Here is a 27,423-nt window from a genome sequence, read left to right as displayed (position 1 = left end):
TAGCTCACCTCCTCTGGTCCCTACATAACCCAGGGTGATGGCCCCCACCTTTCCCTTCCAATCCCTCCTTAAACTGGGGGAAATTATGAAGTCTGTATCTTGCCTCAGGAACTGACACTTCTTTGTTGGAGAGGTCTCCAGTGGCTTGAGGTCCTTGCCTGTCTCTCTCACCTTTCCCTTGGGTAAGACTGCACACACACACCCTTGGGGGCAGACTAGGACTCAGGAGGAGTCTGGATTAGAAATGGGGTTTTTCCCACCCAGGGGTCTGATCCACCCCCTGGGTAGGACAGGACTCAGGAGGAGTCAGACTAAGACTCTGAAGGAGTTAGGGCAGAACCTCACACAATTTGGAGGGGTTACATTTTTATACAGGAGGAGGAGCCAGACAGTCTGCCCCAGTAACTGGGCAGAATTAAATGTAGCAAGGCCCTCATCCTGTGTGTGATCACAACTGCTCCCAGGCATGTGTCTGAAAGCTGCAACATAGTATATACTCTAGGGAAGCTAACTCACATGCAGGGCCATTGTTACCCTAACACTGCTTGCTATTACCAGGACTTATATGTCAGGCCAGAGAAATAGAGCAGGGTGCTACACTTGTTTTAATGTTGAAAAGTGTGAGTGCACATTTGATTGTTTTTTTTTCTATAAAAGGGGGTGTAAGACTGTCTGCACTATCATTTCTTTCTTTCCATCTCTACTGGTGAAATTGCCTGCACGGGTTCCTGCAATTCTATATGCACGGAAGAGGGGACACGCCAAAGGGACATCTCCACGCTTTGAGGGCTATTCCCCTGGGAAGATCCAGAATTTCCTCATCGTTTGCAACATTCAAATATCTTTAGATATGCGTTTAACCCTATATGGGCCATGTGAGTGGAATAATTGAAGCCTTACACAGAATACATCAGAAGTGTTTGTGCTGAATTATACTACATATACACACGTTTCTCCTTTCATAATATACATGTTGGCTGCAAATGTGCGCTCCTTATTTTCTGAAAGCAGATCCACATCAGAAGAACATGTCCTTATGCACAAGGAGGTTTGAACCATTAAATAATGTGAGGAATATTGCTAACTTATTTTATATTCAGCACTGTACGCACTAAATTAGGACAATACAAGCATCCCTGCCACAAAGTGCTTACCATCATTTAGCTGGAGAAGATACATTGACATATTCAAGGTCATAAATAACTGAGCCTGTTCTATCCCTGGTTCTTCCAATTCACAGGCAGGTCACTTAGGAACAAGGCTACAAAGCCCAAACTGTTCCGGTGTTATTATTTTTGTCTTTGCACAGATCACCCTGACGCTCTCTTGCACCTGAGAGCGGCATTTTGCTGGGACTAATTGAGAAACCAATTGCTTCTCTTAAGAAATGTCCCCCAAAAAATGCTAATTTCCTCATGATTCCTAACCTCTCATGTTACCAACCGTACATTTTCTGTGCAGCCATATTAAAAGAACTTCATTTGCCCCCAATATTTGTCAAAAAATATATAATTGTATTGTATCTGTCATACAGTATCTACTGCTATATTTTCCCCTCTGTTGTTTATTATGGCTAACAGTTCTTAAAGTAGCGTCATCAGTGTAAATATTGTGTTGTTTTCTATTTGTTTCTCCCTGTCATCCTGGGCTCACCACAAACAAGGCGGGACCACGGTGCTGAGGTGGGAATGGATATAACGCAACCCACAGCCACCAGGGCGCGTCTGCAGTGTAGAGTACGTCGGCATAGCCGGGTTGGGGTTGGAGAGGTACAGGTCATCGTTGTACTTGCCGGGGTCAGAGGAGGAGAGGTATGGAAAGTTGCAGGTACTATTAGCCGGGTCCGGGATTGGAGAGAGTAGAGTCATCGTGGTCCATTTGCCGAGGTCAGGAGAGGAGAGAGCAGAATGGTCGTTTGTCCGGATGCCGAGGTCAGGTTTGGAGAAGAGTGGATGGTCGTGGGAAGCCGGGTAGGTACACAGGAAGAAGCAGCCTATTTTGATCTGGTTCAATACTGATTGGCCGGCGAAGCCGGCCAATTCAGTTAAACAGCAATTCTACTTGTTGCCAAGTAGAACAAAGAAAAACCAGTCAAACAAATATATAAGGGAATCAACAAGTGCACTGTAAAAAATGCACTTAAAAAAGAAGGGTTAACTCAGAAGACCCCATGATGGGGGATACCGAGCAGAGCACCCCGCCTAATGCCCACTGGGAGGCAAACTCCGAAACCGTCCCAGCGGACTCGGCGTACGTGAACTCTGCCCGACAGGAAGAAGCAGCAAGACAGGACAAGACTGTGGAGGCAGAGAAGAGGAGAGTCCAACGCAACTAGAACTATGCTCAGCCAAAGTGCCAGTGGCACAGCTGAGCATATGTAGGTGAGAGCGTCCAATAGGAAAACTGCAGCGTGGAGGTGTGTGCAAATCGAGGCTGCGATAGGAGGCAGGGTAACAAGGCTCAGGTGAGCTCCCTGGGATCGAGCCTGTGTGTAATGCGCGCAAGTCTGTGCATGTGCGCGTCTGTGTGCGGGAGTTGCGTGTGCCCCCCGTTCTCGCGAAGGGACAGGTTTAAGGAGCTGGAGCGGGTGCACACACGCCTGAAGCGCGATGGCCGGCAGAGGGATCGGTGGGACCCGTAAAGGCAGGAGTGGGTGAGCGGGGAGCGTGCCGAGGGCGGCGTGGCTCCCCAAATCTTACACTCCCATAGCGATCAGACCCAGGGCACCGTGTGTACCATTGGAGGTACTCACAGCCCACGTTGGGATTGGCTGCACTATGTATTTGCATATTATCTAAGAATTGTGTCATTGGTCTATTCACTTGCTGGACAACTCTAACGCACTACAACAATATGCTGTGAAACCATAGCCCAGTGTTTGGGAAGATTTCAGCTCTATTCATACATTCAGTATATGGGATTGGGATCCCAGAGAGAGGTGTTTCATGCAGCAAACACTCTCAGAAGTGTAACAAAATTGTGCTGGAACAGCAGGTTTAAAGATACAGTAAGTAATATTTTGTGGGCAAATTGAGTTCTGGCAACCTTTGATTTAAGTTTCAGTTCCCGGTGCGTTTTTTAAGGTATCAGGAAGAAACACTATTTAGTTACAGTAGTTGAGGTTGAAAAAAGGCATATGGGTATTGCGTTCAACCTTTGTTAAATTTATATGACAGATACTCAACTCATCCTATATTTGTATTAACAGTAAACTAGCTGATACATCCGGCGTTGCCCGGGAGTTCATTTTCCCGCTCCCTCTCTGTCTCCGCTCCCCTCCCCCGTTCCCAGCTCCATTCCCCCCACCCCATTCCCAGATCGGTTCCCCCCCCCTCCCTGTTAAGCTCCCCCCCCCCCATTACACCTCACATCACTGTCTCCCCCTCCTGCACCGGACAGCATTCTCACCCCCCTACACTAAACAGCTCTCTCCGCCCATCCCCCCCACATGACTCTCCCCACCTGCACCCCACAACACTCTCCCCCTCTGCACCCCACATCACTCTATCACTCTCCCCCTCTGTACCCCACATCACTCTCCCCCCATGCATCCCACATCACTCTCCCCCCGTGTACACCACATCCCTCTCCCCCCTGCACCCCACATCACTCACACACCTGCACCCCACATCACTCTCCCCCCTGCACCCCACATCACTCTCCCCCCCTGCACCCCACATCACTCTCCCTCCCTGCAGCTCTCATCGCTCTCATCCCCCTGCAGCCCACATCACTCTTCCCCCCTGCAGCCCTCATCACTCCCCCCCTGTGGCCCTCATCACTCTCCCCCCCTGCGGCCCACATCCCTCTCCCCCTCCCCCTGCATCCCCCATGTCCCAGATGCTCGTTCCCCCCCCCCTGTCCCCGATGCTTGTTCCAACCCCCCCACCCCCTGTCCCCTGCGCTTTTTCCCCCTCTCCCCGGCGCTGGGTCACCCTGTCCCCGGCGCTCCATCCCACCCCCCATCCCCGGCGCTCTCCCTCGGAGGGGAGATAAAACTGGGTCACCCTGTCCCCTGCGCTCCATCCCACCCCCCATCCCCGGCGCTCCTGGTGGTCCCTGCTGAGGGGAGATAGTGTGGTGAGGAGAAGTGGCGGGCGCTCCTTCCCCCTCCCCGGCGCTCCCGGCTAAGGGAAGATAGAACGGGGCCCGCGGGTGGTGAGGAGAAGCGGCAGTGGAGGTGAGGTGAGGTGTTGCCCCCCGTCCCCGCCGATCGTTCCCACCCCCTATCTCCTCCGGTCGTTCCCCCTGTCCCCGGCCGCTCGTTCCCTTCCCCCCCCTCCCGGTCCCCGCTGAATGGGGCTAGGAGCGGGGTTGAGGAGGAGAAGCGCCGGGGGAGGTTACAGTGTGGTGAGGAGAAGAAGCACCAGGGGAGCTTACCTGCAGTGAGGAGAAGCGGCCGAGTGAGGAGTTTCGAAGAGTGCGTGTGAGCCCCTGTGTGTAACGGCACCCCGCCCCGCAAACCCCGCCCCTCAGCCAATGGGAGAGCTTGCCAGCGAGAGGGGCCAACAATGACAAAACGCACAACGCCACAGACAACACCAGACAAACATTTCAGTTTTAAATATATATATAGAATGATCCCACGATGTCACATAAGGGGAAAAATACATTCTTTCCTGACTCCAATATTGTCAATCAGATTTCTCCCTAGATCAAAATCCTTCCAATGTTTACTTATTTGGTTTATCTCTGTATACCTTCCCTTTCTAAAAAGATGTCGTGATTATGAAATTCTTAGGACTGGGGCTGGAATAGTGATTGGTGTGGAATAAATGTTTTCTTTTCTACCACCTTCCTTTATTTCTAGCTGGGTTGTTTATAGTAGTTTAGAAATATATTTTGTTTCCCCTGCAAAAACAGTATTGGGAACAGCTAAATGCCTGGTGGCAATGATGGAATGTATTTGGTGCATTTATGAATTATATGCTTGACTTTAAAAATGGTAACATTATTGGAGTTTATGGTGGCCCACTGATGTGTAAAATATGAGGTTCATCGTCACCTACACAAGAGCAATGAAGTTTATGCTAAGCTCAAAGTTCTTCTAGCGTATTGGTCCTGGACAAGAGAATATTGGTTATAGGTTGCAGTACCTTTTTATGAATCAACCTACGATTTCTTCATAGATAACATTATATGCAATTATACATCATTATGTATAACATAGCCACTCATTTAAAGTGGCTGAGTAGATTGTGCTGCTGCTCTATACACTTGTAATGCAGATGACCGATTCCCTAATTCATATATGAAGCACTCGTGTTGATCTATTTAAAAGGTATCACTACCTGGAACTGATTTATATAAATGGGTCAGTGTGATAAATATGAGGTTAAGACCTGGACAATGAGGCTCAGTTGATAAATATGTATGTAGCATACTTTCCCCCACCCCCTGGGAGATAGGCATCTACCGTGTATGTGGTGCATTACCTGTGGCTCACAGGAGGGCCGAGCCTCCGCTGCTGGGAGCCTGGGGTGTGTCTGATGCTCTAGTAACAGCGCCTCCACCTGCACGGGATCCTACTATGTTGGATAACCCTGTGACAGGACCCAATACAGTAATACACACACACTGATAAGAATAACAGTTTACTGGAAGCATAAGATAACAATACTACCACGTCCCGCCAGTTAGGCCTCGCATGGCCGTAACCCCACAGTGTCCTCCAACCAATGTCCACACCTGATAGATATGTCCCCACAGTACCTAGGGGCCCTTGGGCACCCAACCACCCTGGTGTCCACAAGAAGCCACCCGCCCCAGTGTGTGAGACAGCGCTGCCCCACTAAGGTGTAGAGTTGGTGCACTTGATGAGGTGAGGTACCTGCCGGGTGGTCCCACACCCGGTAAAGCCACAGCAGAATATAGGATCCACTGATCCAGCGACGGTATCCAGCTGGAGGGTCCCACCCTGAAGACAGTCTCTCATAGATGGTTGCTGCTGGTCTGGTCCAAGACAAACGGAGGGCAGGATGCAGCCGCGTCCTGGCTGTGGCCCTATGCTGGTACTACAGGGGCAGAATCCCTACCATATGGGCGTCCCTGCAGCAACCACAAGCTGTAGTGAGTCGGGGCCTAAGTGGGTCACTGACACCCTGCACACACACACCCTACCCTTATGGTGTTCCAGCTCTGACTGGTGTGCTCCTTAGCACACGAAATGTATCTATCTTGGGATGTAGGAGATTCTACAGCCCTATTGGCTGTACTGGGCCATGTGTCTTGCAGCCCCACTGGCTTCTGGGGGTTGTAGTCTCCTGCAGAGTCCTTCTCTATTGTCTGCCGCTCCAGTGCATCTCCCCTGTGCATGCACGGTTATTCCTAAGGTGGCGGCGCCCTGCAAAGGGAGCCGCTGAGAGCCTCTGGTGACTGGATCGCCTATCGCAACCTCCCTGCTCCTGTCGACACTTGCCCCTCGCCTCTGCTGCCTCGGGCACCCGTGCCGGGAGGTAAATGGAACATGGGGAAGCCCAGAGGGGGACGCTGGTTATATGTAATTAATATGTTTGTGGTAATACAGCTACTAATCTTGAACCTATATAGAATAACCATATAAAATATGCCTTACTGTAATTAGACATGTTTCAATATTCTTATATAGTTACATAGTAGATGAGGTTGAAAAAAGACGTGTCCATCAAGTTCAAACTATGCTAAATTTAAATGACAGATTCTTTATCCTTTATCTATACTTACAGTACTCTGTCTACAGAGGAAACATTACTTATGGCGCTTATACCCAATATATAACAATGAGTCCTTATAAATGATGACTTAATATATATATCATATTCTGATATATATAGTGATAACTAAAGTGATTTGTGAATAGCAAATATATCACTTGGTCTCAATAAGCTCATGCAATAACCATAAACGTGATGATAAAAATTCACAAAGTAAAAATAAATGTGTGCAATCAAAATTAGTGCAATAATGAAAACCAAGTGTTACTGATTATGAAAATCGTTGCTTGCAGCTCAAAACCCTCCTGAGGAAACCGCCTGTGGTGAAACGCGCAGGGCCTGTGAGCATCGAAGAAGGAAGGACGGTGTCGCAGTGCTGCTCGTCATACCGGGATCCAACCCGGAAGTCATAGTTTCCCACCGTGAGACACCGGGGAGGCGGCGAGAGCGTCATCCGCCTTGGATCTATGCCTGATCTGTGTTTCTCATACTTTTAATTGATTGACACCATGTGAGTGTTGAATTTTACTTGTTTTTTATATTGATAAAATTATTACCAGTCTGCACTATTGGTCCTTTACTACTTGGTCCGTTAACTGCAAAGATTCTCCCTTTTAAGACTGCCAGGAACAATCAAATTGCTACCGTTTTGGAAATGCTTAAAAGAGTGGGGAATATGTGAGTGTATCCCCACTTAATCAATGCACATCTTATTTGTGAACGTCAGACATATTGCACTATTGTGTGTTGTTTCTTATATTTTCGGTAACTACTTCTGTGCTCCCCACGATCTGGAAATCAATATTCCGTCTGCCTTTTCATTTCCTTATCACGCTTTGAATATCAAAGAGGGAGAATTAGCACAGGTTGTGTTATGTTATATACAAATCTTGATCATTTGCCAAAGTGTGTGCTTACTCATACTAATGGAAAAGTCAACTATCTGATGAGATAATCCCCAAATTGTACAATTCACACAAAATGATATTGTAGCCTCCCAACAGACACTTTAATGCAGACATTTAAAGAGACAAATTGAAACATGGGCAGGACATTTTTGGTATGAAAGGTAACTTTATTGTGCAGCTTCTTTGACATCAATAATGTAAATTATATGACAAGATGCAATTTACAGCAGGGCCTAGCAACCATTTCCACCTCCATCCACCAAGAAAAACAGGTGCAATAATTAGTAAGAGAATACAAGTATTGTATGAGCATATGTGCAGTCATTTAACAAAGGTATTTTGTGTCTTGACCTTGCTGTCAATCTTGCATGGCCAAGACCCTAAAATATTCCTGAAGTTATAGCAGCAAAGAAGGGTGGGTCGCCGTGTTGGTCCTTTCTTGCATGTAGTAACAAAGGAGGGAGAGGGAGTAGGGGGTATGATACCTTTTATTGGACCAACAAGTAGTTGATATGTTACAAGCTTTCGAACCTCTTTGGGTCTCATCGGGTTTGGACCCTGAGAGATTCGAAAACTTGTAACAGATCAACTATTTGTTGGTCCAGTAAAAAGTATCACACAACCTACTCCCTCTCCCTTCAATGTTATACCCCAAATGATTCAATTATTTGTGAATCTGCAACATAAGGAAGTTTTGATTTAAAAAAAAAATGATATTGCGGGTAGGAAATGTTTTAAGCAACACAGAGGGACTCTTCAATAAGGGAAATAAGAACTCAAAAATATTCTGCAGAGGGGACATATGGCCAGGCAGCACTTTCAGGTCTTGAACTATTCACATGCAAGACAAAGCTTGAGCTATTAAAAGAATTGGGAAATTTTGAATACTTCACCGAAAAAAAATGTAATGAAAGTAGGAATTTGAATGTGAAACTAGTATCAATAATGCAAACATTTGGAAAACACGGTTTACTCGCTATACGCTCTTTATAGCCAACCTTATTTTACTTGGCCTCAAGTAATAATGCTATGCAGATGACATATATTAGAAACATACTTTTCATTATAACCACATACCTCACATCCATCTCCCTTGTCTCCGTTTCTCTACAGATACAATTCTTATAATGCCCTTACAGAAACGGGTCAAGTCTTTATTTTGGAAAACTTGTATTATTTTTTTTTTTAAATATCGAAATCAGTCTTTGCTTCCATCGCCTTCATTTGGGAAGTCACAAAGTAACCACATACAGGGATATTATTTTCAGTCCTCTTGTCATTTCTTTGCTGGTAACAGCAACTTGGATGCAGTAAATATCTCTGCAAAAGTAGCTTCAACAAAACACATGCCACATCCTAGTGACTGTTAACAGAACAGCTGAGAGGAAGGGGGCTTGAACCATGGAGTTTATTTAGAAAGGTGTCTCAAGACTTAATGATGACATTTTATAATTTCAACATTAAATCATGGAGAATGCAATATGTGCTTTACAGCCCCCACCCCCATAGCTTCTAGGACAGGATCAAAATTGTAAGAATAAAAGGGATGACATCCATGCATTCATGTGAAAGCATTATTCACTCTCTAATGTTAGTTGTGGATGCACTAAGCTCAATTAGTGCACTGATCTGTCATTTCAGGGCTTTCTGCTCTACCCACTTTCCTACATTTGAAAGAAAGATGGTTCACCTATGCATGTCATCTTATCACCAGCCATATTCCTACGTTCGGTACTGAATGAGGTCAATGGGAAAAATGAACTGTGTGCCTGCCTCATGTTGATGACCTCAATCTGTCCTAAGGACAAACCCAATATCTGTGAAAGACCTCAGGCAGTTATTCTATTCTCCGCTGGTGATGTTACCTTTAAGACGGAGTACTTGTTCCTCTCCACAAAAGATTCTGATGACACATTTGAATAAAACCAGAAATAGCCCGGCCTCACAGCAAGCAGTCTGAAACAGCTCTAACAAGAGAACTCACTCATTTCAAACATACTTGGTTACATTTTCAACCATTACAACATAACTCTAATGCAAGGAGAAGTGATATTGATGTGTAAAAAAAAAAACCATTTTATATACATACATATATATATATATATATATATATATATATATATATATATATATATATATATATATATACATACACATATACATACACATATACATACATATATATATATATATATATATATACACATATACATACATATATATATATATATATACACATATACATACATATATATATATATATATATACATATACACACACACACACACACACACACACACACACACACACACACACACACACACACACACACACACTAGTCCAGTATATTTAGCGCTTTAAAAGAGAGACAATACTATACACACTAACACATCTACATATGAACACACACACACACACACACACGCACACAAAAAAACAGTGACATATCATCTAACGATATCTCAAAGGGGAAAATTAAATTCCTTCCCGACTCCAAATATTGGCAATCAGATTTCTCCCTAGATCAACATCCTTCTCTGATGTTCTTATGTTTATGTTGAGGAATTGTCTGCAGGTCAGGAAACTATCCTGAAACAGGAGCGCAGCTATAGCCCGGGCACCCGCGCTCCTGGGGGGCCCGCTCACCTCCCCTGTTGGCGGCCCATCTGTCTCTCTTTGGATAGACAGGCTTGGGTGGATAGGAGGAGAGCGGAGGATGCCGGCTGCGGAGCCGATCACAGAACGGGAGGTGGGAGGTCTTCTTGTTAACCATTTCCAGGCAGCAGGTGTTTCCGTGTGTCTCTGTGTTGGTAAGAGTGTTTGTGTGTATGTATGTCTGTGTTGATAAGTGTGTGTCTGTGTTGATAAGTGTGTGTCTGTGTTGATAAGTCTGTGTTGGAGTGTGTGTATTTGTAATGCATATGTGTGTGTTTCATGCATTATGTGCATGTATATGTTGTATATTTAGTTTTTTTTTTTATATGTTGAATATAAATGTGTATTTGTATATGGTATGTGTGTGTGTTACAGTAATGTTGCATGTTTGGTATGTGTGTATATGGTGTAGTGTGTGTGTATATATGGGGGGGAGGGAGGGGAGAGGATGGGGGGATGGAGAGAGGATGGGGGGTTGGGGGGAGGGAGGAGAGAGAAGATTGGGTGGAGAGATAGGATGGGGGGGAGGAGAGATGATGAGTGGGAGAGATGATGATGATGATGATGAGTGATGATGACGAGGAGGGATGGGGAGATAGAGCAGGGGAGCGCAATCTTTTTCTCCTGATCTCCCCTGCTGGCTGTCCCGCTCTCCACATCCCCATCATCTTGGTTCCGGCATTCTGGGCGTCATGTTGTCCCATTGCCATGGTGACGCGTCTCCAGAAGCCGCCTGAACCAAGGTAAGTGAAGTTTACAGAGGCCTTTGCCGCTTCCCTGGCATTTAATTTAAGTGCATTCGGGAATCGCGCAGGGCCTCTGTAAACCCCGCGCCCCGCAGCTATTCTCGCGCTCACCCCTGAGATAGAGGATCAGAGGGAGGATGGGGAGAAAAAAAAATTCTAGTCAGTACTGTATTAATATTAATGGGGCCCTGAAAATGTTTTGCCCGGGGGCCCGCAAATGTCTAGCTACGCCACTGTCCTGAAATCTATTTAAAATTAAAATGACACACAGATGTTGTACTTGAACCGTTGTGACCATGTAGGTCTCGTCACATGTTTAGATATTTTTTTCAACAACCACCTTTATGTTAGTATTAATAGGCGTCCCGGCACCTAACATTAGAAACACTATAAAAGTAAAATATTACAAACACTATAAAAGTAAAATATTTAACTTGTCAGAGTCCCTTGTTAAATACATTTGGATATCACAAGTGCTCTTCAGATATTTCACTGCTGAAGACGCAGTTCTGTTAAAACATCACTGTCTTTACATTATTCATTTTAATTTCCCATTTTCATCCTGGTCACATACTTCATTGCAAAAAAGGATTCATTAGTGTTTTTTGTGCGGATAAATATTGATGCAAGCACACGTTGTCCTGGGACTATCCAAAAGATCACCTTTGATTTCACAAAGAACAAAAAAAAAACACCCTACCTTTGCAAGTCCTGATCACAGCAACCTTAGAACATCAGCAGCATTCTTTAGGAAAAGCAGTATGGATTTTACATTTTGTGATAGTTACCATTGTTTTTCTCAGTCTTTCAGGCTACTAAAATAGCTTATAAAACGCTTTAAAAAAAATGGTAGAATGTATGTATAAGATGTTTTACCAGGAAGTAATGCATTGAGAGTTACCTCTCGTTTTCAAGTATGTCCTGGGCAAAGTTATGATGACAAATACATGGTTACATTAATTGAGCAAGGTTATACATTATATACAAGACATTGCATGCGTAAGAGATAACATATTATAGGCGAATGTAACAGTTACAGACCAGATTAAAATGTGAGACAGCTTTAGTTTTGAAAGAACTTAGACTGGTGGTGGGTGTAAGAGTCTCTGGTAGATTGTTCCAGTTTTGGGGTGCATGTTAAGAGAAGGAGGAACGGCCGGATACTTTGCTGAACCTTGGGACCATGAACAGTCTTTTGGAGTCAGATCTCAGATAAGGGCTCCATGTGGTAGGGGTGAGGAGCTTGTGCAGATAGACAGAATTGCCGTTTCTTGGTTCAGTGATCACCCTTTATTTCGTTTTCAAAATAAGTTGCAGGATGGGAGTGCACCTCAAAACACACAATGTGTTTGCACGAGCAGATATACCACTATAAAAAAGTCTTTGCACAAATTAGGGGGGACAAAATAGAAGACTGGTAGGACGCACGAGTCATGAATGATAGTTTGACACACTGTGCCTCTGTACAATCCCTAATGAAAAGAAATACTAGGAACTGGTATGTGACTTGATCTGGTCATTACTACATTTCGCAGTTTAGAGGCTTGAATACTCCAATCTAAAATGAGGAGACTTCTGTGATTTCAGAGCCCTATAGCATTGAAAATGGATCTAAAAAAATGTAAAAGTATGCAATGTGTTGAAGTGAAGGGAGGGAGGGGGGGAAGCTGTTGCCACAGGCTCTTCATTTCCTTAATGTAAAGTGCACATACAACATCTTACAAGATGTTAAAAGGAACAATCTCAAATCACATTCATAATTAAGTGGTTCATAGAAATGAATCAAACTAAAATATTGTCAGAGTAATTTATAAATTGTGTAAAATTAGTTTCACAAAAAGCATATTCTGTACAAACTCGTACTAGTGGCCCTTAAAAGTGTGGTATACTGGTCCAAAAATGGCAATTCCATTTCTCTATGTAGCCTATAAATATGCTCTCAATGTAACAATTCGTTATATTTCAGTGTTACGAGTTAGCTTCTGATTCCCTTTCAGTTATCCCGCTGACTGAGGATAAGTTCCACTTAGATGCTTATTCAACAAGCCCTGATGGGCCCATCGCTCAGCGATCGGCCTTAAACTCCCATATTAAGCACCAAAAACATGCAGAATCTTATAAGGTGTTTTTTTTTTTTTTTTAAATTAGTTCTGTAGTGTTCAATAATACTTACTGCAATTTTTTTTTATTCAACTCAATGCCATTTTTAATGAGCATCCTTTGATTTCCTGTAGCAGGTTTTAACCCACCTCCCAAACAGTGCAAGATTTTTGCAACACTTTCCTTTGCAACACTTTCCTGTTTGGGATAATTTGTTGCCAATATTCCCAGCAGTCTGAGCTGCAAACTGTAACAATAGACAATGTTACCTTAGTAATATAAGAATACATTGTAGCTCATGAGTTACTGACTGAAGGATGGATTGAAACTTAAAGGCGGCCATTATGTTAGGGACACAAATCAGAATTTTTAGGGATTTACACCAGGAGCACCCAATGAGTGCCATCTTAAGGCTGCGTCCATAGGACTGCAGCCGTGCGGAGGCTGAGGGAAAGCGGGTGCTTTCCCTGGCCTTGGTCCGCGCGCCATCCGGGGGCGTGCCGGGGGGTGGGCTGTGACGTCACGGAGCTGGTGACCGCTCACGTGACCGGCCCTGCGCTTCCGTGAGCGCCAAATCTAAAAATGTAATAAGACACACGCTTCCGCACGCTTGCGGAAGCGTGCGCGAGCCCCTGCTAAAGCCGCTCTCATTGTGGCTGCAGGGGCTCACTGAGAAGCGTCAGCGCGCCTCAGCACGGGTCAGCGCCGACCCTGGACGCAGCCTTAGAGTGTAGTTATACATTGTCACATGCTTTACATATACAAATAAGAAAAGGAGGGAGGGGGGGGCGTACTGTAGTATTGCGGCTTTAAGTGGGAGGTTTAGGCTTTGGAGCTTATAGATTACTTCTTGAACCCCGTGCTCCTTGGTGACACCGCCTTCAAAGTCTTTCGAAAAACAAAACGTTACTGTGTCAAATAAGCAAGTAAAAGTCTCTACAGTTTGTCAAAACATTTTATTTGTTATTAAATATTTCTGAAGCGATGGGAATATATTTTACAATAGATTTGCGACTTCATTCAGCACTGGCACAGCTTGCTATTTGTTAGAGGTCTTGGGAGGAATCCACTCCTCGATCTTCTTGCGAGTGGTGGAGTACGGTACGTATTGCCCAGGAGTGGCACTCAAGTTGAATTTATGGTCGTCCCAGACAAATTTATGAACAACAGGAGGGTGAGTAGTTGGAGGCTCGTCTGCAATACAATGGAGCCAGCGATGCCTTGAAAAAGAAGAGGAATAAGAGATGTAGTACATATCTTGACACACAAATGAATGTAAATATGCACTTAGTGAAAACGTATGTAAGGTACATTGCTGTGAATGCCGAAATGTTCAGTGATTCAGCCAAGTGAAGCAAATAACCAACAATGGAACGTTGTTCAGAAGATTTCACTTTAACAAGAAGAGTGTATACAATTAAACCAAAAAGGTAACATCTATAATATAAACGTAATATATGATGGCCGGTCACACCTTGTGACTCTTTATTCCATCACATCTAAATTGGATACATACATGGATAGATACAGACATACAGGCATACCCCGCTTTAAGGACACTCACTTAAATACACTCGCGAATAAGGACATATCGCCCAATAGGCAAACGCCAGCTCACGCATGCGCCTGTCAGCACGTCCTGAACAGCAATACTGGCTCCCTACCTGTACCGAAGCTGTGCGCAAGCGGGGAGACTATAGAGCCTGTTACAAATGCGTTATTTACATCAGTTATGCATGTATATGGCGATTGCAGTACAGTACATGCATCGATAAGTGGAAAAAAGGTAGTGCTTCACTTTAAGTACATTTTCGCTTTACATACATGCTCCGGTCCCATTGCGTACGTTAATGCGGGGTATGCCTGTACATACCTTGTGAGACATTCATGGGGACAAAAAAGCATTTAAATTAAATAGTAGGATTTATTAGTGAAGAAATAGTAAAAGGGCAGACTCTTGGTAAAGTACTAAGTTAAGGATAAAGATATTTGTTCTTATTAATGCACTAGTTATTATGCACCCATTAACTAAAGGCAGATAGTAGTAGTTGATTAATAACACAGGCAAATAAGTGCCTTTGATAGGCGAGTTTTGCTTGTTTTCTGCAATATTTTTTAAAAATACTTTTCAAACATATCTATTGAGAATGTGCTTTATTATGATACCCCCTTTGTGTGTGTGTAAGTTTCGTAGTACATTATCGAACTATCAGCAGAAAAGCAGCTTGTGTTGTAGTATTCTTGTGTAGAAGAATGGTGCTTAAAAATACAGTGACCTATATCCTTATAATAAAAGGAGAATGAGGCACACACTGGGTAATTTCCAATATAAAGTACTAAACCTATAATGGGGCTCTAATCCACCCTGAAGGTGGGGGTAGGTGCACGAAGACACCCCTCCCTTTACCTCATTGGGCTGGCCCCAGGTAAACGTACTCACGACTCAGTATCCCCAGTAGCTCTCTCCACAAGCGTGCAGCTGCGTCAGGTCAGGAGAATCCAATTGCAGTATATGTGCAGCGCACAGCAAACAATGATAAGGAGCAGGTCTGGCAAAAAATATTTCTTTAATGTGAGGCCATAAAATAGAGGGTTGCAACCCTTCTATTTTATGGCCTCATATTAAAGAAATATTTTTTGCCAGACCTGCTCCTTATCATTCTTTGCTGTGCGCTGCACATATACTGCAATTGTGTTGTAGTATTCTCTCTATACATATATACACACACACACACACACACACACACACACACACACACACACACACACGATTGTTAAATACACATTATTAATTTCATCATTGGAGAGCCCTGCGATGCAATTTATAGCAACTTTTGCCGAAACAAGTAATCGTGATAACACTTGGCAAAATTCTCGTTTCTGCAATCACTCTGTTATTGTCAGCTTCCCTGAAGCATCTCCTAGGAAGCACCAGAGCATGACAATCATAGTTACTGCTGTATACATCTATCACCCCTGCTAATATTCATAACAGCCATGGGTCTATGCGAGGAACCGATTGGAATAAAAATGAACTGAATAGATAAAACACCCATAAGCTGAACAAATCATTCTCTGCTGTTTAAGTGCATTTGCAAGTTGTAGCCTACAATATTGTATTTTATGTAATGACTTCACTACCAGAGAGGTCTGCAACACACAGCTACTGTGCTTTGCAGAACCACAGGTTAAGCACAGATGAGTGCTTCACCTAAAGTGAAAACCATTGATCAGACCAGCAGTTTTACTTGTCTGTTGAAACATGCACAATGCACATTCAAAGAATAAGTTACAGGAAGGCACACATCCGTTGAAGGGCCACATTTGGTAAAATTAAATTTCAGGAGGCTGGCGTATTTGACAGCATACTCGATTGGCTGTCAAATATAGTTGCATGTACCACAAATAAGACCAGCATTTTGGAATAACCAATTAGTTTGCAAACAAATTTCATACATAAGAAAATAATTTACTTGTTTATCCAAAGACTGTTTTCAAAACCTAACATAGGTGAAATGCCCTAGGGATACTTCAGGAATGGGGGTAGGAGGTTATTGGAGGATAGTTGAAAACTGAACAGCTTTTAAGAAAGGATTGAGAAAGGATGATGAAACATAGGGGCAGATTCCTCGTCCGATGTGGTGTTAGCTACCATTGACTATAATGGAAGTTATCCCCGGATTGGGGTCGGATACCTTGATTCGCGGATTGACGAATCCCAGCGATAGGTATATACCTAAGCGTTTCAAAGGCAAAAATCGATATCTGACGTAGACGTGAATCAATGCAGATATTTTAACTATAATTTTATAATGAGTAATGTAAGTCACATGCATGATTACTTTAAATATCATACAATAGATCAGGGATGGAATTTCCCCAGCGAGCGCCTACAATTGTGTCCCTGGCAGCTGTGTTGAGTGCAGAGCTGACTGATCGGTCAGTCACTGCGCGACATCAAAGCCGAATCGAGTGCGCGGTGACTGGGAGGATTCTTAGGCATCGGCCAGGGTGGCGCTGAGCGGGCGCGCTCATGCTGGCCGCTATGAAACACATTGAGGCAATGTGTGTGGCCAGCGTGAGCAAGCGCCCGCTTGATGCTTAGCTGCTTGCAGCGCAAGCAAATTTGAATTTGTCGTCTGCAAGCGCGTCACGTGAGCAGTTCGCCCAATGAGGGCGAACCAGCTCCGTGACATCATGGCTGCGCCCCCCCCGAATCACCCCCCCCTGCGCAACTAGCCGGCCACATATCTCCCGGCCGAGCAGGGAGCGTGACGTTACCGCGCATGAGCGCCAGCTCCCTGCCTGGTTGCAGCCTTACTCACCAACATCCAATATGTATAATAAAAGGAAAAACTCACAGGGTTACCCATTAGCAACAGTAGTTCACTCGTTGACAAAGCACCCGTGTCTGGAGAGAAACGCATCTGAGGTTTTTCTTGCCTTTTACATATGGCCTTGGACGAATAAAAAATATTTAATTTTTTTTGTCAAGTCTGGCAGCCTCTCTTTAAAGCTGTGCTTTGTTCATCTCACCTTGGTTGCATCACTAATAAGTGCCGCAGTGAAAAGAAACTTGTATTGGCCCCGTCAGTGTGATTGTGGAAGGATTTTTAATTTGATTTTTTTTTTCTAACGCAGACAGTAGTCATACATGGTCATTCAGCCCATTTTTCCTGACGATGCTTGACAAAGGGTCGTCATGAGCACACTTCAGTTCCCACCCCACGAGGTGAAAATTGTGACTTCTGTTCATCTGTCTTCTTCAATTTCCACAATAATACCCTTAATCCTATACAATGTTTCCAGCTTGTCATCCCTCTACTCGTCACTGGAGTAAATAATAGGAAGACTGCTCCCTTGCTGACTTACAGAGTAACTCGCGAGAGACCAGTGTTACCAGCCTTTACATAGTAAAGCGCATGCTGTACTTGTGTATACTTTCAGCACAGCAAAGCTCACTTTCCTTAGGGAAACACAACTAGAAATGTGCTTCTATTAGCTGGGCTGGCCGGCAATGAACTTAAAAGAGAATCCACAGTAGATTTTTGTGCTCCATCCATTACGTTCCAGAGGTATTTGGTAAATTAAAGAATTCTGATCATCTTATATTTATAAATTGACAGCATATTACATAACATCATAACCAGTAGTGCTGCCTTGGTATGATCTACTTATAGGTAAATAGTCATATGACACATTTGGAAAAGATTGAAATGTCACCAGTAGGACACTAAGAAAGAAAAGTAAAGGTGTTCTGGTATTAAACTACCACCGTCATTTAAAAATGGCTGGATTTGCAGTAAATGCCTTTCAGAATCAAAAGGATTAAAAATAAAAAAGGCTGAAATGTGCCTATATTAACGGCCAAATTGTGCAGCCTTTGGGCTCACTTACTCTCATTCCAAGTAATGACTTCACGGGCATCACCACAATGCAGCTGCAAATCATTCATAGCAAACGGAACAAAGAAGCCTTCATCTTTGCACTGAGAACACTCGTTACAGACTCCCGATTTTCTTCTCTGAATGTAAAAATATATATCATATGCTCTTCTCAGAAAGGCAGGAGAAATGCAGGGATGGGTACGAATGAATTGGCAGCTTCTTGTAGCTCTGGGGTACATGCATTTGTGACCTGATGTCTGTTTCCAAGAATTCTACACAAAGGTCCAGAATTGGTATTTCAACTTAATAGATAGAGGCAGACAAAGCACCCAGTGGTGTGTACACACGGGAAAAAGGAATCGCTTAGTCGATCAAACGCTAGCTACACTCTCCTTTCTAAAGGATCTGAGGTCCAGCGTGATTAAAGTCCCAGTCAATCTCACAATCGTTTTCAGGAAAAACACAGGTCATGCAAGTACTCGGAAGTCTAAAAAAATATATAAAACCATGTACAGTACGCTCTTATAAAGCCCTTATTCAATATGCTGTAAGAGTGTTTGAATGTGAAAGACACAGCAGCCACTACAACTAGATATATCTGGGTGCAAAAGGACACAAAAATAGACCGTACTACAGAAAGTTGGAACAACAAAGACGTATTTAAACACGGAGCAGATTCATTTACAATTTGTTTTTTTTTTACCACGGTAAATGTACTTCTACATTTATTTACTGCAGCAGAGTATATATCAACAGAGAGACCTTTTCAGTGATACCACATCATCTCATGTAGATTCAGAGTCAGTAAGAGATGTGTATTAATTCCTCTAGTAGTGTTCCTTCACAATGATGCCCCTTTAGAGTTAAGCACCTTTCCCTTACACAGTTTCCTGCAGTCAAACATCGTGCAGGGAAGTATAGGAACAAAATGTGCATTCCATAGCAAATACATCTTTGAGTAGAATCCTGTCTGCAGTTATTCTTGCTACAAGAAGATCTAGAAAACATTCAGTGAATGTAACACTCTCGCAGAGGTTAATGTCAAAGGCTGAGGCCCCACTGCACGCGCCTGCATATCCGTCTTGCGACCCCTGGCGGCGCGTGCAAAGTGCTATACTGCGACCTGCAGGCGGCATTCTGAGGCGCGTTGGGCGTGGCCAAAATGGGCTGTGTGGGCGCGGCCAGGACGAGAGGGCGAGGCCACGACGCCGGCCAAACGAAAAAAAAAAAACCATGACTCCCCTACACACACACGCTTTCTTTCTCCCCCCCTCCTCGCTCCCGCGCCTCTCTACGCACCACGTAACACGTCGCCGCTAGGGATCACAATCTGGCTGCAGTCCCTGCCGGCTGATGCGTCACAGTGCGCAGTGAGCCTGGGAGCGCGGAGGGACCGGGGACAGCCAGGGAGCCGGTAAGGGGCTGGTGAGAGGCGCGCGCACGGCTGCACTGGGGACCTAGCCTTATACTCGTCTGATTCGGGTAATTGAATGGCTGAAAGTGATGGAATCAAAGCTATCCATAAAACACAGGGTAATAGATTCTAAAATGTTACTGTAATGCATAACAAAGCAGGCTCGGTAAACCCCAGGCAGCACTGCATTGGGGCATTCTTTATGTTTTATCTCATTTAGCGTTTCTCATTTTAACATCTGTTTGACCAGGAAATTGTAGTTTTTCTGAGCTGTCAGTTCACCAATGTGTGAAAGAATGTACTCTGGCACCACACAACTTCTGTCTGTCTGTCACTAAACAAAGTCACAACACCATTGATTATTATGAAGCTGAAATATATCAAACTAATGCCGACAGATTTGTTAGGAGAAAAGAATATGTATGTATTCATCACTCATCATGTGCCTGGGATATATATACTAGGGTGTTAAAAACACCATTATAAGCTCATTATTTTACAGCATGACAGATTCACATTTAAATGCAGGAATCTATACTATTTACATCTCTCACATTTTCTAGGTCTGTCCAAGTTCCTTAAACACAATACTGTATTTAACCTGCAGGTTTCAGATAGCGTTCTTAGGGACTTCATTCTATATTGCCGAAATGGCCATTTGGGCCAATTTTGGCTAAAAAAATAAAAATAAATAAGAGTTAATGCTGATTTTAGCCCGAAGGGGGAAAAAAAAAAAAAGAGACATATCTGACAATATTGAATTACTCCGTTAGTGTGAATATGTAAATACTATGGCTAATAATGTCTTTGAGATTACTGAGTGTTCTTTATGGTTATCCCACAAATGGTTCAATTATTCACTTTTTATTGTTTTTCCTCTTTTGTATTGAATGAAGTACTTTAATGCTAAACCAGGGCATAAAACAGCAGCCTGCCATCTGCTATTGCAGGGGTGGCCAACTCCTGTTGGTGGCCATTGAGGATCGGAGTTGGCCACCACTGTGCTATTGATAAACCAATTATGGTCACCGAAAGGCTAAGCCGATGTGTTACCCATTAGTTATGTACTATCAATGAAGCTTCCCGGACACCTGGCTGAAGTCCGATTCAGCAGCCACACTACCCTCCGATGCCTTTGCATGAAGTTCCTCAAATTCTTACGTGGGTGAACTGGTGTCTTGCATGATACCTTAAAAGTATATGGGGGGAAAACTGATGGCACAGCTTAATTGTTACATCAGGCCTGCCAACAGAATAACCGGGTGTCCAGGTCTACAGACATTACTTGGGGCCCAGAGGAGTGGTGAGTGTGAGAAGGAGTTGCCGTAACGTAAATAAATTTAAACTGAAAATTATGGGGGAAAACGAAAACTTAAGCACCAAAGAAGCTGGTGACCAGACTGAAAATTGGGTTGACATGTTTGGTTGGCAATTTGAAAAAATAAATAAAAATAACTACTCATTTCATTATCACCATTTAGTATGAAGTCATGTGATCCACAGAAAATGCATTCAATAAAGCAACCTTATTGAATAAATTACAAAGAGAGACCAGATTCTTATTAATTTGACTGAACTTGTCTCTCTCTTTCTGCCCCCTCCCCCTTTTCCATTGGTTCTTAACCACACTGCTATAAAGACCACTTCAACATCAGCCATGTTCAACATTTTAGGTATAGTTTAAACCAGAGTCAAAGTTATGATGGGCAAAAATGTATGGCAAGCTAGAAGTGACATATCCAGCATGCTCATTCACATATCTTGACACAGAATCCATGTCTGCAGTTTAACCACTATGGGAAACTTGACAATGAAATGAATAAGAGCAATTGGGAGAAAAGACCCCTGCGATGCTAACCAGACATGTCCATGTAAATAACGTGCAGTGTAGCACCTTATATCTTGATCTTACTCAAAAGACAGCTTGATTAACCCTTTCGTGTATCGTCCCACGTTGTCAACCACTTGTAATACACCACTTCATATGCATGTTCAATAGCCTAATACATAGGTAGATATTATATGAACTTGGCAAAGGTGTTCTGTGACCAGTGACTTGATTGTAGCAAACAAATGTCTGAGGGTATACCAATGTATTGGTTACTAACTTGTTTGGACTGTGGGACTCCGGGAGCTGTCGGCGTGCTCCTACCAGGTTGATGCAGCATAGAGAAGGAGGTTTGAACGGCGGTGCAACTGCCACGAGAGGAAAGATGGAGACCGGACTGCTGGCTTCACGGTACACAAATTTATTGTAGGCACATAAAAAGTAGCAAGAGAAACCTCTTGTGCGTTTCGTGCGGGTGACCGCACTTTATCACTTTGATATCACCCGCACGAAACGCACAAGAGGTTTCCCTTGCTACTTTTTATGTGCCTACAATAAATTTGTGACCGTGAAGCCAGCAGTCCGGTCTCCATCTTTCCTCTCGTGGCAGTTGCACCGCCGTTCAAACCTCCTTCTCTATGAAAAGAATAAAGCAGGTTTGGGATCCTGAAGACCTGCAGACAACACTCAATGTTTCTTTGTTAAACCTTAAAGGCCTGAGGGTCATTGTCTAGTATGTATTATTTTGCGGTTAAGCTTTAAATACAGGTTACATTTTTAGCATACGTAGCTGACAGTTATTGCCGCTTCTCGCTGATCACTGCTACACATGACCACTGTGTTAATAAATTCAATCCTTTGTTGTGCCATAGACAGTTTGACAAATAAAAAAACAAAACTTTATTTAACCAGTTAACAAAACAAAACCTACCTCACAGAACAGTTGCCCTATATAAAGCAGATCAAAAGTACAGAAATGTAAAGTTGTCTTTTAGAGTCATCCCCTGGAAAATGCAATCAAGCAGTTCTTAAAGAGGCAAATCCCATCAGTTTTTTTCTCTTCATTTTTTAAAAATAAAAGGATTGAAGCAGGGGGTCTCCGTAGCTGAACCCCGTTAATTTAAGCTCCGCGGACTCCCCGCTTCCACAGTGGGTCACGCCAGGGTTCACTATCTGGTTGCTTTTCAAAGCTCCTGGTCCCTGCGGGCTAAAAGGAAGCCGTGACGGGATCCTGTGAGGCTTCCAACAGGCCTATGTGACTTGGGGCTTTAAAGTGCAGGAGATACCGGCACCCCCTTCAGATCAGTATTTCCGGGAGCAGGAAACTAAAAGGGTTCAAAGCTCCAGAGACCCCCTGCATCAAACTTGTATTAAAAACAAAATGAAAGAAAAAATGGCTTGGATTGCTCCTTTATAAAAAGGTGCATCAAATCTCAAAATACTGTACAACAAGCCTAAAAATGCATTGTGCATGAAGATCAGTTTCCTGCAATAATAAAAAGGTTCTATTTCAAATAAAATAATATAGTGTGTAAAATAAAAGTTCAGGGAAGCCCAATTTTGTGTTAATCCATTTCAAAATCAGGGTGACAAAAAAAAAAAAAAAAAAAAGATACATTGCAAATGTTCTTTCATTATAGAAAACATAAAAAGTTAACTTTGACTACACGACAGGAAAATAACTGGGAAGTGTTACGGATTGTTCAGTGCATTTTTACCAGGGGGTTAGAGTTAGACCATTATTTCAATAGCTTTCTTACAGTCGTGAGGAAACAGCACAGTCCTGTTATATCCCCTCTAGATGGAAAGTTGTTAATAATGATAGAGTAAATTGACAGGATCAAGGTGAAAGCTGTGACACAAACATAACATGAGAGAGAGAGAGAGAGAGAGAGAGAGAGAGAGAGAGAGAGAGAAGAGAGAGAGACCTCCCAGCAGACGTTTTCAGGAGTTGAGGAGGGGGCGGGGCTACAGACGGCAGGTTAGGGATCCAAGTTGCAGTCTTGAAATCATTCTCAAGAATGATTTCATTGGCTGCCGAGGTCCCAGTGACGCTGCTGCAGCTTCAAAAAACGAATTTTTTGTTTATTGAAACTGTAGTCAGCGTCAACTCCCTACTGCGGAGACAGGGCAGCTGCTACCCTGACAACCAGTATTCAATTTGAATACTTTGTGTCGCACGGCAGCACGCCCCCCCTCCGAAGCCTGCACCCTGAACGAGGCCTAAAGAGCTCAGTCAGAAAGAGGAGTAGGTAAACTTGGCATAGCATTTTAATCAATAATCACACACTTGTTGAGGTTTTTTAGGTCAACCACAAGATCCATCACAAAAGTGCCATCTCCCCCCAGACGGTTCCATAGAAAACCACAAGAAATGAAAGCACCCTTAGACCTGCCACGGTTCCGCTTTACGTATTCACTTACATCATGATTTACTTTAAAATCCCATGATGTACGTTTAAAGCACTGGACTCCTGCTTTCCAATGGCACAGGAATACATGAAAGAAAATAAGCAGGGTAGACAGAGCGTGAGAGCGTGAGCAAGAGGAGACAGAGTAGCGAGAGCACATCAAGAAGGGGACAGAGAGAAGAAATATGTTTAGGAATCGCTGCACTAAGCACAGCCTGACAAACATGTTATCCTTTATAATGGGTTGCCAGCACCCAAGGCGGTGATGCATGGTGTGTTTGTCTTTGCTGATGAGATGCTGCATGCAAGACCTTCTGGAGGCTGTGCAAGTATCATATACATTAAACATACCCTTGTACACTGTGCCAAATAATTCATCTTCAGTTTAGTCTACAATGCAACATGGTCTCACAATGTGGTTATGGGCATCAAAATATTTACTTCAAATGTATATGCAATAAGGCATAACTTTTATAGTTCATAATAAAGACATACGTTTTATAGTTGAGTACACTGGGGAATAGCAACGCACTATGCTTATAACATTCCAGCATCAAACACAGTTCAGAACAAAGGCTTCTCAGAAAATTGTCATTTACATGGGAGATGGCTTCAATAATTCAATCCATACCTAAAGCTTTTTTTTCTTTTAGCATTTAAGCACTGCAGTAGTTTGGTTATCGTCAAATAAGGATCACTTTGTGGGCCTAACGTCTGCAAAGCACAAGCACCGTTAGAACCACACACACCCAGCTTTTAAAACCTTATGTTTTTGACATGCAATGTGTTTCTGACCCCTCTGGCATTCAAGAGGTTAAAACACTGCCACAATTGTAGCACTTGGAGAGAAGTTTTTTTTTAACACAGAGAAACCTCTGAGTATTATCAAGTCTTAACGCCAAAGTACATGACAGATGCTATTTTCAGCCATTACAGCAGTGAAGACTTGGCAGGAAAACCGCTGTTAAAATGTGTTGTGAAACTCACAGGACAGCACTTTATTAAAAAGACTATGAGAGGCACATAATGCTCAAGAACAAGCACGTGACAACGCCAGTCATATTGATCCAACCGTGTGCAACTACAGTCAGAATTGCTGCTTTAATGATACATGCACACCAAAAACATTGTCACCAAAATATACTGAATGGAGAGTGTACCTATTTCTATATGTGCTGTATACTTGTCACGATAAAGCCATGCAATGGTTGAAGAATGGAAGCAGTCCAGCAACCAAAGGGTTAACCTTCTTGAAATAACCATTTTTTTCTGGTCTATTGTGGGTTCACCTGCGGAATGTTATATCCCGAGGCTTAAAGCAGCAAAACACCAGGCACCTTTTCTAGGCTTGAAGCAGGGGGTTTCCCGGAGATGGTTAATTTAAGCTCCCTGCTTCCAGAGATACTTACCGCTGTACGGGGTACCGGTATCTATGCAGGCAGAGAAACTGTGGGCCTAACATAATGGCGCCGTTTAAGTGTCCCGCAGGCCAATAGGAAGCCGTGCAGCCTCCTATTGGCCAGGGTGATCAGGACCTTTAAACTCCGCAGAGATACCGGCACCCCCTACGCAGGTAAGTATCTCTAGAAGCAGAGCCCACCGGAGCTGAAATGAATGGGGGCTAGCTTCGGAGACCCCCAGCTTCAATACCAGAAAAAGAGGGTAGTGTTTCACTGCTTTAAAAGGTGGCAATAAAATAATTAAGAGTAACCCCTGCTTACACTGAAGTGACACGTGACCGTTTACAAATGAGACTTTCCCTGACTACCAGATGCAGAAGGGACGCTATTCGCTATCATTACAGATTCACATTATGCAAGATAATTCAGATCCGATACAGATTTATACTTGATAATATTATGGATTGTAAAGGGCATAAGTAACTGGGTGAAACCATATTAAATGTGAGATGATATTCGTGTTGCAAATGTATGTATTTATAAAATGTTTCGGACACGTTTTGCTTAACAGAAAAAAAAAAAAAGTTTTTTTTTTTTTTTAACTTCAAAATTTTTATTGTTTTTGTTTTAATTACATATGGGGGACCGAGTACTCCTGAGAAATAAACCCTCAAATTATTCCTGGCGGTGGCAGCATAATTGGGGTGCGAGAGCTCATTTTTGGTGCCTTGTATGGAGCAGAGTGAGACAACTGGAGAGCTGGTCACACACACACACACACACACACACACACACACACACACACACACACACACACACACACACACACACACACACACACACACACACACACACACACACACACACACACACACACACAATTAAACAGGATAAGACTTAATGATTGATATCCTACAAATAAAGACAAGCACTTATAAAACAAGTCTAGGATAACATTTATAAACACAATAGCCTGATATTTAAGGCTAGTTTTACTGCCATTAATCATTTGTGTTCAGAAATGCTGGGGGCCTGTATGTATAATGTAATAAAATCGAATTAACGCACCATATCTACTTTTCAGAATCACCTATAGCAGCGTTTCCCAAATGGTGGGACACGGAAGCAAAATTGCCGGGTCGCAGCAGCAGGTGTGTGTGTATCAGTGGCTGTGTGTGTGTATATGTGCAGTCCAGCAGTGGCGGTGTGTGTGTATCTGTGCAGTCCAGCAGTGGCTGTGTCTGTGCGTGGTCAGTGTCTGTAGATCAGTGACTGTGTGCGTGTGTGCAGGTCAGAGGGAGATGGGGGGGGGGGAGATTAGAGGTGATTAGGAGAAGAAGAAAAAAAGAAGAGCATACACATTTTCAAGCAGACATTTTTCAGCAGAGAAAAGTTTCTTAACCGATGACAGCAACATAAGAGGCGCACTACAAGATATATTAAGAACAGGAATTTAGACTAGGATTAGAATAATTTAGTGGGGTGTTTTGTACTTTTGATCTTAAATTATGTGATCAAGACAACAAAAAGCACAAAATAGACAGTTTTCCCAAAGTGGGACTGCAGCTTTAAAAGCCTTTCTGTAAGAGCGGCCTGTAACCCAGGGGTGCCCAACTCCAGTTCTCAAGCCCCCAAGCAGGTCTGGTTTTCAGGATATCACAGCTTCAGCAGAGGTGGCTCAATCAGAGGCTCAATCGAAGACTGAGCCACCTGTGCTGAAGCAGGGAACAATTGAGCCACTTGTGCTGACCGAATGGGTAGGGGGCTTGAGGACTGAAGTTGAGCACCCCTGGTGTAACACATTGCTTTGCATTTGCAGACCCAATGCCAGTGAAGTGCTAAGCAATACACACAGTAAGGGTATGCTTACTAGTCTAAGTG

The 27,423-nt window shown here is 43.4% G+C and overlaps 1 protein-coding gene across 1 annotated transcript in view; it reads right to left on the bottom strand.

Moving 5' to 3' along the window:
* Positions 1 to 14,039: 14,039 nt before the first annotated feature.
* The window catches only part of NDUFA12 (NADH:ubiquinone oxidoreductase subunit A12), a 31,620-nt gene continuing 18,236 nt past the window's right edge, over positions 14,040 to 27,423 (bottom strand). The window contains exon 4 of the mRNA XM_075600406.1: positions 14,040 to 14,322. Within this exon, the coding sequence (XP_075456521.1) occupies positions 14,142 to 14,322 (181 nt within the window). The 3' untranslated portion in view covers positions 14,040 to 14,141. The remainder of the gene's footprint in view (positions 14,323 to 27,423) is intronic.

The sequence above is a fragment of the Ascaphus truei genome, chromosome 5 (genome assembly GCF_040206685.1).
Source record: "Ascaphus truei isolate aAscTru1 chromosome 5, aAscTru1.hap1, whole genome shotgun sequence".
NCBI lineage: Eukaryota > Metazoa > Chordata > Amphibia > Anura > Ascaphidae > Ascaphus > Ascaphus truei.
This window is presented reverse-complemented; position numbering and strand designations above follow the sequence as displayed.